At 47.7% G+C, this 15,386-nt stretch overlaps 1 protein-coding gene and 1 pseudogene across 1 annotated transcript in view; one reads left to right on the top strand and one right to left on the bottom strand.

Moving 5' to 3' along the window:
• Positions 1–15,386, bottom strand: part of PRPF6 (pre-mRNA processing factor 6) — a 35,342-nt gene that overhangs the window by 16,677 nt on the left and 3,279 nt on the right. Inside the window, exons 3-10 of the mRNA XM_068987028.1 lie at positions 14,862–14,980; positions 12,094–12,172; positions 11,487–11,663; positions 11,136–11,291; positions 5,827–5,921; positions 5,249–5,405; positions 4,344–4,506; positions 201–319 (exon numbers count right to left, since the gene is read on the bottom strand). Coding sequence (XP_068843129.1) covers positions 201–319; positions 4,344–4,506; positions 5,249–5,405; positions 5,827–5,921; positions 11,136–11,291; positions 11,487–11,663; positions 12,094–12,172; positions 14,862–14,980 — 1,065 coding nt within the window. The remainder of the gene's footprint in view (positions 1–200; positions 320–4,343; positions 4,507–5,248; positions 5,406–5,826; positions 5,922–11,135; positions 11,292–11,486; positions 11,664–12,093; positions 12,173–14,861; positions 14,981–15,386) is intronic.
• LOC138091966 (U6 spliceosomal RNA) lies at positions 13,375–13,449 on the top strand (annotated as a pseudogene).

Here is a 15,386-nt window from a genome sequence, read left to right on the forward strand (position 1 = left end):
TCAAGAAATCCAAGTGGCTCTGAGGCAGAGCCACCCCCAGCTGGGAAAATAAGCATCCCCACCCCCCACCACTTCACCCTCAGGTCCCACCGACAAACCCGGAGCTGAACCAGAAAGACTGCTCCCTGCAGGAGAGTGCTCAGCACAGAGCTCTTCCTGGTGAGCTCAAGGCTCAGGCCCCCTCGGGGTGGAAGACTCACCTCCACGCTGGTGGGGCAGCACTCCACAGCTCGGCTGAGCATGATTCTAGCGTCTTCTGGCTCTTCCAGCTCCACAGCCGCCTTCCACAAGCGAACTGAGTTTGGAACATGCTCAAGGGCTGGGAAAGGTCGAACAAGAAACCAGGTCACAGAAAAAGGGAAGCAAAAGCAGGACACTGTGTCGCAGAGCGTGCAGCTGCCAGCACAGCCAGATGGTCTCTGCCCTGGGGATAGGCCGGGACTTCACATGGGTCCCTTGGGTCTAGACAGACACCAGAGAGACCAGTACAGATGCCCTGAATCAGCAAGCAAGGTGGCAGAGAGGGCTGTGCATCATCTCACGCCTGTTAACACTTTAAGATCAGCATCAGAAGATGAGGCACCTGCCACCCAGGAAGGGCCAGCCTTGCAGGCCACGTGTGAACCGTGGGGAAAAAACATGCCAAAAACTCTGGGGTCCACGCCTGCCCAGGTCGGCAGAATAAGGGTCCTGCCTGCACCCCAGGGGATACGAGAGCGAAGGAACCATGTGCTGCACTCCCGGGTGCAGTGGGGAAGGGGTTGGCCAGCAGGAGAGGCCAAGACATCCTGCAGTCCAGAAACTTCCAAATCTCTGTTTAACAAGCACAGCCCTTCCTTCAGATGCAATTTACCAAAAAGGCCAAAACACTAGACAGCTGAACACAAAGCCCCACAGCAAGGCACTGGGGAGGACGAGGCAAGGCCTCTGGCAGCTCCTGGCAGGAGTGACGGTGACTAATAGCTGATGAAGGCAGGAAGCCAGAACAGCACCTAAAGAAACTCTTTCTAGAAAACACATGGGCCAAGCTCGTGGGAAACAAGACACTAGATTGATTCCACGATGCAGCATCAGTGGACCCACAGCCTCTCATGTTCCTCCTCCAGTGGAAGCAGCTCCCCTTCCTTACAGGCCTATAAAGGGGGCACCCCTTCTTTTCCCCGCTGCAGGCCCTGCAAACGGGTGCTCCTTTCCCACAGCCAAACCAGATGGCAGTGGCTCCAGGTAGCCACACAGCCCTCTGGCTCCTGAGCAGGAAGCAGTACATACCCAGATGCTCTAGACAACTGGACTGGAGGAGGGGAGATACCCCAGGACCCCCAGGGCCTACCCCAAGTCAGTTTCAAAGGTTCCCAAGGTCCAGGACTCATAGGGACCTCCCCACTATGACAAAAAGCAAGCTGCCACTCCAGAACCACCTGCCGTGGAAGACAACGCCCCAGGCTGGGGCCCAGGCCTCTGCAAGGATCACAGCGCCACCATAGCCTGCAAAAGAGGTGTGGCCAAGGGCTCACCCCCTGGGCTTCCAAGGCCTGACCACACCAGTCACTCAGTCCAGCACTGGCTAGTGCCAGATGAGGGACCCTCTCAGGAGGCCACATGTGGTGACAGAGGTACTTCTCACTCTGCCAGGACCCAGGGGCCAGGAGGGCTTCTGACAGGCAAGCAGCCCCGGGTTAACATGTCACCATGCCTGGGGGAGCCTGGTCCCTGTCCCCAAACATTTGAACTCGACCATCCAGAGGTCTTGTCCCAAGGGACAATGTCTCCACTAAGATTTGTGGCCATGGTTCTCATGCAATGGAGGCTGAGGCTGACCCAGCTCTCTGGCCTCCAGGTATTGCTGGACCAGCCTAGCTGGCAACATGAGCCCTGACCCCTATGGTGAGACCAAGCTGCCACCATGTATGGGAGGGGAGACTGCAACCACAGCCCCGAGCACTCTGAGGCCTGGCAGTGCTGTCTCACTTCCCGGAGTGACAGTCACCAGGAAGCAGCCCAAGAAAGCAAGACTACCAAGGGGAGGGCCCCTCAGCAGTGATATCAGAGAAAGAGACCTCCCACCTCGCCTGCCCCTTTTGCAAGGTCACACTGCATTCCAGTGGACTGGGGGTCATTAATTTCACCCAGTGATGGGCGTAACACCCAGGGCTGTCCCCACTTCTCAGGAAAGACTGGAAACTCCTCCACTGACACTTTATCAATAGCCCACAGGACTGGAACTAAAGCAGACCACCTCTGAGGAGTCCAGCTCTCACTGGGGTGCTGCCCAGAGACTAGCCACCATGCTGGGTCAAGGTCATCACCAGAAGCTGTGGCCTGCCAGAGAGGAAGGGCCAGCCTGGGCAGGAGTGGAGCAGTCTAAATTAGAGAGCCTGCAGGCCCAGCAAGGGAAATGTGCTGCCGCCCCTGTGCTCACTTGCAAGCTAAGAGTGCATGGTCTGGGGACAAAACCACTTCACACTCCAGGCCTGCATGACCAGTATAGAAACACGGAGCTGACACCTTCATCGTGAGTGCAGCCCACGGGAAGCTGCAGCTGGGCCCATGTGTCCTCACGTATGACAACACACAGTTAGAGGTCAAGTACCTGCCCCATGCCATTCAGTCACCTAAGGTCTCAGGCCTCAGAGCAGCACATGAAGCTCAAATTCTCCCAACACAGGACCAGGACGCCAGCTGCACTAGCTGAAACCCAGAGCTCACGCAGACACAGAGGGCCAGCACATAGTCCGCCCCAGTCACTGATGGAAGGAACTGTCCTCAGTTTCCACACGTCAGATGCTTCCCACAGCAGCGTCAGGGTTCCCTGGAGCTAAAGCAGGCATCTCCAGCTGTGCCCCCAGCACCTGGAGAAAGAGCACTGTTTGTGGAAACACTCTGATGATGGGTCAAGTCAGGACCAGGCCTGCAGAGCAGGGCAGAGGCCAGCTGAGGGTTCCATGCTCTCCCCACTTTGGGGAAGCCTGAGGGAAAGGAGAACAGGGGGGCCCACTACCCTTGAGATCTCAGACAGCCTGGAAACCAATCCCTCGACACCCCCTGGCGGCCCCCTTCCAGGCCTAGTTCCCTCTCCAAATCTGAAGCCAACTGGAAGTGAACCCAGGTAATCTGGGAGTGAACAGGGAGTGGCCACAAAGCCATCCTGACAATCCATCACACTGTGGCAGGGGAAATTCAGGAGAGCATTCCTAAACAAATAGTGCTAATTATCCAGAGTTTACTGTGTTTGTCATTAGAGAACTATTTTGCTGGCTAAAAAGGGATGAGCTGATTTTTATAAACCAAGACAGGTGCTAACTTTCCACCCCAGCCTCATTTTAAGTGCAACAGGGCTGCAATCAAGAAACCAGACCCAAGAGAGGACAACACACTGGAATGTACACATACTCACACACGTTCAGGGTCACACACAAGGTGGCCACCACCTGGCCCCTATCAAACACAGAGTAAAACATCAGAAGCTGCAGTCCACAACCCGAGCATCTCCGATGGCTCATGCAAACACACACTTCAGAGCACCCACTACAAGCTACCCTCAATTCCATAAAACACACCTATTTTACCCATGTTACAATTCAGGGGGAGCCAGCCACCAGCACAGGCTTACTCCAGGTCAGGCCTCCGACCAACAGGTGCTGAATCTGGAATGAGCATCACCAGAAGCACCTCCCCACAGCTCCAGTCAAGGAGCAACACTGTTCTTTGCTCACTTCTGCAATAACGAAAGACAAACTAACCACAGAAGCTCTGTCTTGGTGGTGATTCCCAGGTGGACTCAGTTTCCCTGATGTGCAAACCGTTCAGTGACATGAGCCAATGGCACATAAGCCAACATACTGCCCTGCAGGAGCTTCACAAGATGGGAAGGAGCTAATTAATGTGCTTCTGTGCTTCTGTGGTGCGACCAGCCAGGCAGTAAAGACTCAGAACCAAGTGGCACCTCCTGCCTGCTGCGGGTAAGAGACAGGACAGCCAGCAATCATGAAGTTGCTTCAAGCAGCTCCCTCATTCGGCACAGCAGGCCCACAGTGTGGCCCACCGGGGACACAGAGCAACTGCCCCCACGCAAGGTCATGTAGTAGGAAGAGGCAGGTGTGAGGTCCCAACCCAAGCACCGCAACCAGAAGTTTCCCCGAAGACTGTCCAAGGGCAGGACCAACATAGCCCAAAATAAAGCCTGAAAAACATCTACCACTCTCGAACCCTGCCAGTAGAGCCCGAGCAGAGCAGTGGTGAGGCAGCTCCCTTGGCTAGCACCGGGGCAGGGAGGCGGCACCCCTTCACCTTCGGGGATGCAGCCCGGCAGCACCACTCCTGCCAGGCCCTTAAAGGAAGCTCACCTTTACGAAGAACCCGCTTTTTGGCACGGATGTCTGTCTCCAGCTCTGCTGCTCTGATGTAAATCCTAACGGACTGTGGGAGGTGACGGACAGCTTGGGCCACCACGGCCTTGGCTGTGTCCCCAGGCTGCAACCTCGCTGCCTCCAGCCACACATCCTCACTCTGTGGGACAGAAGAACAGGTTGGTGAGGTATGTCAGGCTGGCCAGGTGGTAGGCACCCCTGAAGGGCACACACGAGTCTCAGAAACAGGAGGGGCTGGGTTTATCAGACCCATAGGCACGCCTGCCCCAGACACCCCCTGAAACCCCCACACGTGGGAATGTGGCTACAGTACATCTGTACATGGGAAAGACACATCACCACACTGTGAGGAGAGGACAGCCAGCCCTCTGGGGAAGAAGTCACCCCATGGACAAGGTAGGGACACACAGGCAGGCAGGCGGTCATGCATCTGCTGGGGAATTGCGGATCAATGCTCATGTCCGGGGGAAGAATTCACAGGATGCCTCCCACTGTCAGGGTGCCCCAGCCTTCACAGTCAGCCTGTAGTTCTGAGGGTCTCAGGACTTTCTAGAGCTGATCATCACAACCCCTAAGGGTGAGGCCCACTTCCAGGTTCTGACATCAGGAAGGGGGAAGGGCTGACTAGTCTTGCTCTCTATCATTAAAGTTATCTGTTGAACAAGTGGCAGTCAAGTTTTCACTCCAAGTGAAAATAAGCAGGAAAAGCCCTTTCCTGCTTTTTCCCCCTCCTCCCCACTCCCTGTCCCACTGCCTGGAGCTTCGACACCAAAAGGGGGCAAAGAATCCCCTCTAAGTTAAGCTCACTTCCACAGCCTCTGGTGCAGCCTAGCTGCCAAGGCCCCTCAAGGATGTGGTGCAACCTCAGGGAGGGTCCCTACCTTGGGGCACATCTCTGTCCCTTTCATGATGAGGTTCCGAGCCACTTGCAGCTTGCCAGTGACTTCTTCCAGGCGGGCTGATGCGATCCAGGCTGGCGGGTGGTGAGGGTTTGTTTCCCGAACAGACTTGAGGAGCAATCTTGCCTTCTTGATGTCACTGTGCAGGCAAGAAAGCACAGGATCAGACTGCCATGTGCTGCGTATGGGCCTGGCCAGAGGAGGCACCCCCATGGACACAACATCCAACTGTCACATCAGATGTCCCTGGTGACAGAACCAGTGAGAACTTGGTCGGCACCCTCCCAAGCCTACTGCACCTCCATGTACATAGGCACTGAGCACCAGAACTAGGTCAGAAGCATGGGAGACAATTAGCAAACTGCTCACTAGTTTGGCATACACATAGATTTTGAATGTTACCTGTAACAAATTTAACATCCACATACTTTGAATGGAAAATCAATCAATTCCACTGTTTCTCAGAATAGTCACATTTTGGCTGCATATTTTTCAAATAAAATCCAGTAAGTTCCCAGGAACCTGAGCCTACCCAGCCACCAGCCCTCCAGTATACTCACTTGATGTCCCCTCCGTGGGTCGGAATCATGGAATTCAAATCCGTCAGATAGCCTTTGGGGTCGACCACAGTCTGCCCACTCACCGAGTCAGACACCTGCAAGACAGGCAGAGCCCAGTTGGTTGGACAGAGCCAGGAATGCCTGGAACGAAGTCCTTGGAGGGTCCCTAAACCCCTTCCCATAATCCCAACTATCAGTGGACACAGAAACTTTTAAAGAAAGAAAACTTACTCAAACAATAGTTTGTAACAATAATGAGCAAATTTCACCTATACAGAACAAAAACTTACACTAAAAAAAGGAAACCATAAAGTCCTAGGGGGAAAACCCAACTGAACATAAGGCCAACCAAGAATGAGTGAAACCCAGAAGTCAGAGTTCTTTACATTTTCACACAGCAATTCACTGTAGTATTCTCTCAAGTTGTGAGTCACAAGAGACTTTCCTGGTGGTCCAGTGGCTAAGACTCCACACTCCCAATGCAGGGGCCCGGGTTCAATCCCTGGTCAGACAGTTAGATCCCACAGGCTGCAACTAAGACCTGGCACAGCCAAAAAATTAATTAATTAATTGTTTTTAAAAGCTGTGAGTCTTAAAGTTGCCATGACAACCATACACACACACACACACACACAAGCCTGGGTAAAAAATTATCAAAATTGCAGCAAGACAAGAAAAGCATGAAAGGAAAAGTGATACAAAAGAAGAAATAAAACTCCCTTTGTTTGCAGGTAACTTAAGCAATGAGAAGGAAAAAATCAAACTCCCTCCATTTGCAGGTAACGGATTATCTCCATAGAATATCCAAAAGAATCAACAAAAACCTCCCAGAATTAACAGGTAGTCACAGCAGGGCTGCAGAACACAAGGTTAACACCTATCTCTATCCCACACACCAGCAGGGAACACTCAGAATCTAAAAGTAGAAACATAACAATACTTAGAGGAGTACCCAAAACTGTGAAACACAATGCACCCTTACCACAGGTTTGAACTACATGGGTCCACTTACAATTGGATTCTCCTCCTCAGCATGTACCAGAGTGCTACGCAATTTGTAGCCAGCTGAACCCACTGCCGTGGGACCACCCATATGGACAGTCCTTGAGTGAACACAGGCCAATGCCCCTAAACCCCACAAAGTTCAGGGTCAATCGTACCTAGAAAATTAATCTAATAAATACACACAAGATCTATAAGAAGAAAACTACAAAATCTTAATGAATGAAATCAAACACTAAATCAATGGAGAGAGTTTTTGTGCTCACGTCAGACAACTTAGTGCGGTCACGCAATGTCAGTTCTTCCCACCTTGATCTGGAGATTCAACATGTCCCCAGTCAAAATCCCCGCAAGTTACCTGCAATACTGACAAGCTGATTCTAAAGTTTATATGGGGAGAAGGTAAGAGATCCAGAGCAGCCAACGCAACACAAAAGCAGAAGAACAAACTTGGAGAATACAACCCAACTTAGAGACTTATGACGAGAGTGTAGTAATGGGGAAAAAAAGACAAACTGGTCAACAGAACAGAGAACCCAGAAATAGTTCCACACAAGTTCAGCCAACTAATGTCCGACAAAGGAGCAAAGGCAACACGATGTAGAAAGAGTCTTTGTTGACAAATGGCATGAAACAAGTGGACACCCACATGCAAAACACGAACTGAAGGGCTGCCCTTGTGGCTCAATGGTAAAGAACCCCAATGCAGAAGACCTGGGTTTGATCCCGGATCCGGGAAGATTCCACATGCTTCCAGTAAGCCTGTGCACCACAACTACTGAGCCTGTGCTCTAGAGCCCAGGAGCTGCAACTACTGAGCCAATGTGTCACAGCTACTGAAGCTTGAGCATCCTAAAGCCTGTGCTTGACAAGAGAAGCCACTGCAATGAGAAGCCTGTACACCGCAACTACAGGAAAAGCCTGTGCAGCAACGACGACAGAGCACAGCCAAAAGTTAACTAATTAAAAAACAAAATGTAAATTGAGACACAGATTTTTACACTCTTTACAAAAGTTAACTCAAAAGGAATCACAGAATTTCCTTGGTGGTCCTGACTCTGGTTAAGTGGTTAAGACTCTGCACTTCCAATGCAGGGGACACAGGTTTGATCCCTGGTCAGGGGACTAAGACCTGATATGCCATGTGAGGCAGCCAAAAAATTTTCTTAAATTTAATTTAAAAATAAATTAAAAATTAGTATGCTATATGCAGTTTAAGTTTTAAAAAAAGGAGTGGGAATTACAGACTTAAATAAGATGCAGAACTATAAAACTCGTAGACAATAACATAGGAGAAAACTGACATGACCTGAGGTTTGGCAATGACCTTTTTAGATACCACATAAAAGGCACAATTCATGACGGGAAGAACTGATAAGCTGGACTTCATCAGAATTAAAAATTTCTTTCTGTGAAAGACACTGTGAAGAGAAGGAAAACAGGCCACAGCCAGGAGAAAACATTTAGAGGAGACATATCGGATAAAGAATTGTTATCTAAAACACAAAAAGAACTCTTAAAACTCAACAGAACAAACCACCCAGGGAACTCCCTGGCAGTCCAGTGGTCAGGTCTTAGTGCTTTCACTGTCAAAGGCCCAGGTTCAATCCCTGGAGGGGGAAATAAGATCCTGCAAGCCACACAGCACAGCCAAAAAATCAAGTTCTTAAAAAAAATGGGCCAATGACTTGAACAGACATCTCTCCAAAAAAGAGATACAAATGACCAACAAGCACATGAGAAGATGTTCAAAGATGTTCAACATCATGAATCAGGGAAATGCCAGTGAAAACCACAATAAGCTACCACCTCACACCCATGAGGACAGCTACTAGGAAAATGTCAGAAAATAACCAGTGTTGTCAAGGATGCAGAGAAACTGGAGCCCTTGCACAGTGGTGGCCTGCTGGAAAATGGTATGGAGGTTCTTCAAAGAAGTAAACCGAGAATTAACACATGATCCAGAAATCCCACTTCTGAGTTCATACTGAAAGGAAGTAAAAACAGAGACCTGAACAGGTACACCAAGGCTCACAGCAGCAACTGTCACAATTGCCAAATGGTAGAAGTGTCATGACAGATGAAGAGTAAACAAAATGTGGTTTATACATACATACAACAGAGTACCATTAAGCTTTTTTTTTTAGTATTTATTTTTTATTTATTTACTTGGCTGCACCAGGTCTTAGTTGTGGCACCCGGGATCCTCAGTCTTCATTATGGCAAGCAGGCTCTTTAATTGCGGCATGTGGTATCTAGTTGCCTGACTACGGATGGAACCTGGGCCCCCTGCATTGACAGCTCAGAGTCTTAGCCACTGGACCACCAAGGCAGTCCCTCACTCAGCTTTAAAAAGGAAGAAAATCCTGATACCTGCTACAACATGCATGAGCCTTGAGGACATAAATGAAGCTAAGTGAAATAAACCAATCACTAACAGTCAGTCACTGTATGAACCTATTCACGAGGTCCCAGAGTAATCAATTCAGACAGAACACAGGATGTGGGCCAGGGGATGGGGAGTGAGAGGCTCAGTTTGGGAAGACGAGAAAGTTCTGAGATGATGGTGGTGATGGGGCACAATATGGATGTACTTCATGCCCCTGACCTATATACTTAAAATTGGTTAAAACTGGAACCTCCCTGGTGGTACAGTGGATAAGAATCTGCCTGATGAGATGGGTTTGACCCCTGGTCCAGGAAGATTCCACATGCCGTGGAGCAACTAAGCCTGTGCGCCACAACTACTGAAGCCTGTACACCTGAACCTGTGCTTTGCAACAAGAGAAGCCACTGCAATGACGCCTGAGCACCACAATGAAGAGTAGTCCCCGTTTGCTGCAACTAGAGAAGGCCCACGCACAGCAACCAAGACCCAACACAACCAAAAACAACTAAAAAAAGTTTCAACGATTCAAACTATAAATTTTTATCTTAAAAAAAATTTTAGCACAAAAAAATTACAATAAAGCCTTCTTTAAAAAAAATACCCATATTTTACACACGACAATAAACAACAAACTAGATCCATGGAACATAAATGACACTCATTTTCACCATGTACAAGTATGCAGAGTAAGTGGAGGCTCTTGAGGGGATAGGCTTTGCCCCTCAGACAGGCAGACAGAGGTCAGCTCCCCCATGTTGCTGAGTACAAGATATCCTGACTTTGAGAGACACTTTGGCACCTAAGTGGAAATACGCCAACCTAACAATGCCACTTTAAAAATATTATTTTTAAAACGTTTAAAAAATGTTCACCTAAATCTGCAAAGACAGAAGCACGAGGAGCTCATCAAAACATAGTCTGTGATCACAAAAATGTAGAAACCACCCAAAGGATCTATCAATCAAAGACTAAACCATGATAGTCATAGTGAACTACTTTCCAGTCTATAAACACATATTTAGCAATACAAAAATGTGCAATTTTTTGGATCAGTAAGCTGTTTTTCTCCTATAAAATATTTGCTCTTTATAAAAACTCAAGTATAGCAAAAGCTCAATTTAAATTTAAAAATTTCACACTGCATCAACAGGAATGGTTGAGTAGTTCACTCTGCTGTTTTTATGTTTCTCATATGTGTGAATCTTTTCTGTAAAAATGTTAAACACAAAGTGTTCCCAGTGGTGTGGGTGTGCAGATCCATCTGTGCGGATTCACTCTCTTCAACACACACTACTCTGGGTCTGGCTTTCATAAGGATGACAACTCCTTCCTCATTTGCAGATTCTTTTGACTTTATGGTGCTTTCTGTCATGCAAAAGTTTTTAATCTGTACACAGTTAAATTTGAAAGCATTGTCCTTCACTGTTTCTGACAAAAATGTCATAAGGTGAAAGGGTCTTTATCCAGCCAAGGTTTTCTGGAGCCAGGAACCAAGCACACACCCCATAAGGACACAACAACTCACTCAGGTGTGGGAGGGACACACACGTTTAATTTTCACGTAAAGAGGGAAGAGCATTAAGTGACATCAACACTAAGCACATGGCTTGTCGTGAGTGCATATTTGGGCTGCTCCTCAGGCAGCCCTGTTACCTGCCACAGACCCCAGGCCCTGAGGGAGCAGGAGAACCACACCAGGCGGCAGACCTTTGCTGCTGGCGCCGAGTGCAACACACTTGTACCCACCCCAGAGGACCAGCCTGGGGCAGAATCCTACCACTCTGTGTAACTGGACACATCACAGGTCTGTTTAACACACAACAAAGCACTTCAAAAGGTGAACTTTTCACAAATGTATATAAACTTAATAAGCAAAAACAAAATTATTTAATATAATCCATAGGAAAATAACTCTCACCTGGCTCAGCCTCATGTCCATCAGAGTGTTCCTGGCTTGGCCAATCTTCCTCATGTCCAGCTCACCTGTGCCAGGTGTCATCAACCCAGGTGTCATCCCACCCGGGTATGGGGTGTTCAGTCCGCCTGGATAGGGTGTGTTCAGGCCTCCAAATTGCTGGGGGAGCAAGGACAAAGGCTGGCCGGCATTTTCATGCATTTCATTCTCATCTCTCCAAAGTCTTTCCACTGGAGCCTAACATCTGAACTGTCAGACAGACTCCAGCCCCTGCCCCTCCCACCCACTACTCCCACCACTGGTCTGTGTGACCACACAGAAGGAGCCCTGTCCACTGTTTCTGTGGAGGCTCACAGTTTGCCGGGGATCCACTGAAGTGTGGTTCTCTCCAGTCTGTAAATGTTTGGCGAAGAAACTGTCAGGAACTGGGGTCAGCTTCTCATAGCGGGGATTCCGCTGGCGTTTGTTTCTGGCATCGCCAACCTCAGGGATGCTTAGCCACTCTTCTTCTGTGACTTCTGCCAGTTTCCTCTGGAAACACCATGCCCCCCAAAACATTAATTCTCTGGCAGAATTTCACAGGCACAAGAACAACTACCTTCTCCCTGACCCCTATCACCCAAACACAGTGCCTGAAGGAAGGGCTCTGATGCAGACATATTTCTCTACTTCACTTAGAAAAATCAACCTGTTGGATCTGCTCTGCTTCACTCAGATGTAAGTTGTTCTGTCAAAGCCCAGAGGGCAGGCTCAGAAAACCTGACATCTAAATGACACTGCTACAAAGTTACAAGAAAATCAGCCCCTCTGTCCCACCTGCTCTGGTGAGGAGCTTTCTGCATGCAGGGCCCTTCTCCCACCCTCTGAACAAAACACAGAGCAGAGCTTCATCACTGAGCCCCACAGGCTCTGTTCTCTGCTGGAAAAGGCATGAGGAATAGCAGGTCACTCGTCTGCTCACTTTGAGATCTGAGAACTGCTGCTGAATTTTGGGACGCTCCATGCGATATTTCTCAATTTCTTCTTTCTCCCTTTGCTCCCTAGAAATAAAATATGTGTACACATTAGAAATCCTGAATGTCCATTCTGAAACAAGTCACTTTATTATCCTTCCTAATTAAATCACCAACAAGAGTAATTTCACACACTAAGCAGCTAAATCAAATCTATTTTAAGGCAACAATGGACTCATGCACAAATAACTCAATTTGCTACCTGATAAAAACTAAACAATATTGTCTTATTATAATAAACACTTGCATTTGACACAAGTATGTGCTGTGCTTAGTTGCTCAGTAATGTCCGACTCTTTGTGACCCCATGGGCTGTAGCCCACCAGCCTCCTTTGTCCATGGGGATTCTCCAGGCAAGAATACTGGAGTGGGTTGCCATGCCCTTCTTCATGACACAAGTATATTTACTGCTTTAAAATTCCATAAAATCTCAAAGGTAGGGCCATCTTACAATACTTATCTCAGGAGGAAAGATGAACCATAGCCCTAGCTGCCCATCCAAATGACTCAGCCCAGGCTGATGTGAACACAGAGAGCAGTGGGCAACGATGACAAAGAGTCAACCAAGTGAGCTAAACCAGAGGGACGCCAGTCCAATGGTAATGACTTCACAACACTGAGATTCATGCTTTCCTCCATAAGGTTAGATAGGAATCTGAATGTACACTGACGAATGATGTGCTTGGAAAAGACAAAAACCTCTCTGTGGACCAGAGACAGTCCATCATCACAGCTCATGGTTTTCTGGCCAATGACATTCCATGTGATTTGAATCAAACCTTGGGTTCCAACTTCTAATCCACCAGAAACACTGACAGGGCAACAAAAGGCACCCTAAGGAAGTGGGCAGTCATTCAGTAAAGGGGTGGGGTGCCTAGGGGATGTGCCCAAGAAGCGGTTCTGACTATCCTGATTGGGAAAGGCAGTACGATGATAACCAGCTACCAGGTTAACAAAGATGGACCACTCAGTGCCAGGACAAACTGACCTGAAAGGACCCAGCAAAGCCCACCTGCAGAAGCAGGCCAAGTAAATGCGCAAACTGAACAGTGCAGGCTACGTGGCCTAAAGTTACTTAATACAACCTTCTGAATGTATACATGTCACTCAGGTTTTCTTAAATGAATTCCAGAAGATTGCAATCAAGTCTTTAACACACAAAACCACTTAATTACAAGACATATAAACTCAGGCACATTAAAGAATGTGCTTTTAAAAAAACTCCCTTGGTGCTCACTTCAGCAGCACATACAATAAAACTGGAACAATACAGAGAAGACTAGCATGGCCCCTGCATAAGGACGGGGCTTCCCAGGGGGCGCAGTAGTCAGGAATCTGCCTGCCGATGCAGGAGACACAAGAGACCCGAGTTTGATCCCTGGGTTGAGAAGATCCCCTGGAATAGGAATTGGCAACTCACTCTAGTATTCTTGCCTGGGAAATTCCTGGACAGAGGAGCCTGGCAAGCTACAGTCCATGGGATCGCAAAGAGTCAGACACCACTGAGCACACACGTATGCATTCATGCATGTGCTATGATGACACGCAAATTCGCGAAGTGTTCCATATTTTTGTATTGTTGTATGGCAGAAACCAACACAACACTGTAAAGCAATTTTCCTCCAATTAAAATATAAATTTTAAAAATAATGATACTCTTGATTAAAAAAACTTCTCTGAAAAACAGAAGTTCATACCTCTAATAAGATCTTCAAAAAATTAAAATTATACATATGAGAAGTAAAAGAACTCTATGTTTAATGAGCAGTAGGAAAAAAAAGTAAACAAAATGTTACCTGTCACCTTCCAGGCTTATGAATAAACATTACCCTTTTACCTAAACTTAAACCTGCCTGTTCTAATATTCCACAGTGAGAATGCATTCTTTATGTAGTAAAAAATATAAAAAATTTATAAAGCAATAAAACTTATTTTAATAAGCAATAAAACTTATTATAGTCCTGTGTTTACTTCGCATAAATTTCCCCGGTAAAGGACAAGGAACCAGAAAGCTGCCACTGAGGTAACAAGGACAGACATGCCAGCCCAAGATCAGTGTTACACACCCAACTGAGCTACCAGAGGGAAAACACGAGGGCCCTGTGTGGGGCAGGGAGAGGGTGGGTCTTACCTAAGCCTGCCTGAACCTCTTGCCCTCCAGCTCACTGCAGTCTGTCCCTACTAGCCCAGCCTAACAACGACATGAGCAACAAGACTCTCCAGACACAGCTGCCTGCCCAGGAGGATTTCGATGGTCATTTGCTATCTTCAGTGAATCTCCAAATTACTTAATATACACTCATCAATATCACTATACCCATTTCAAAGATGGTAAACCCAATGCACAGTCAGAATAATCCGCCCAATTCTGTGGATTTCCAGAAAGTGAAACAAGGAGTTCCTAAACTCTCCCTCTAGTCCGTAGGCCCTGAGGCTACTGGGAAACAGTCACAGACCGAGCTACAGGCAACCTCAAAGCTGAGCAGACAGACGTCTTATTCTTGCAACTTTTCCCGAAGTCTGAAATAAATCAAAGTTTTATTCGGACTTCTGCAGCAGTCCAGTGGTTAGGACTCCACACTTCCACTGCAGGGGTCACAGGTTCAATCCTATTGGGGAACGAAGATCCCACATGCTACACAGTGAGCCTAAAAACAAACACATTTTCCCCCCCAAGTAAGATAAACACAGAGTGAAGAGTGATAATCTGTCTTACCTTCTCTCTTTCCTTCTTTCATCCATCCTTTTATCCAGGGCTGCATAGATAGCATCTGCTTCCTCATCATCTTTTTCATAGGGCCCACTTGAGAAGAGACTCCCAGCATAGCCGTTAAACTGAGAACCAAACAACATTCTTAGAGGAGCAGCTTCTCCTCCAATACAACCCCCACTGGCAGCAACAGAACACATCTAGCAGCAAAATACTAGCTCAACAATTTTTTTTCAAGTAGTTAAACCCAAATTGAAGGATAACAAAATAACTGCCCTTCAAAATTGTCAAGGGCATGCAAGAGAGAGTATCTACACCAATCAGAAGAGACTAAGGAGACACAAGATGCAGGGTGGGATCCTGGATTGGGTCCTAGGCAGGAGTTAAGCCACAGGTGGAAAAACCAGGGGAATTGAAGTAAGATCTATAGGTTAATAGTGCTCTGCCAATGTTAATTTCCTGGTTTCAATAATAGTTCTAGGGTGCATAGAAAACTAAATTCAATATCCTGGGATAAACCATAATGGAAAA

Source organism: Capricornis sumatraensis, chromosome 15 (genome assembly GCF_032405125.1).
Source record: "Capricornis sumatraensis isolate serow.1 chromosome 15, serow.2, whole genome shotgun sequence".
Classification (NCBI taxonomy): Eukaryota; Metazoa; Chordata; class Mammalia; order Artiodactyla; family Bovidae; genus Capricornis; species Capricornis sumatraensis.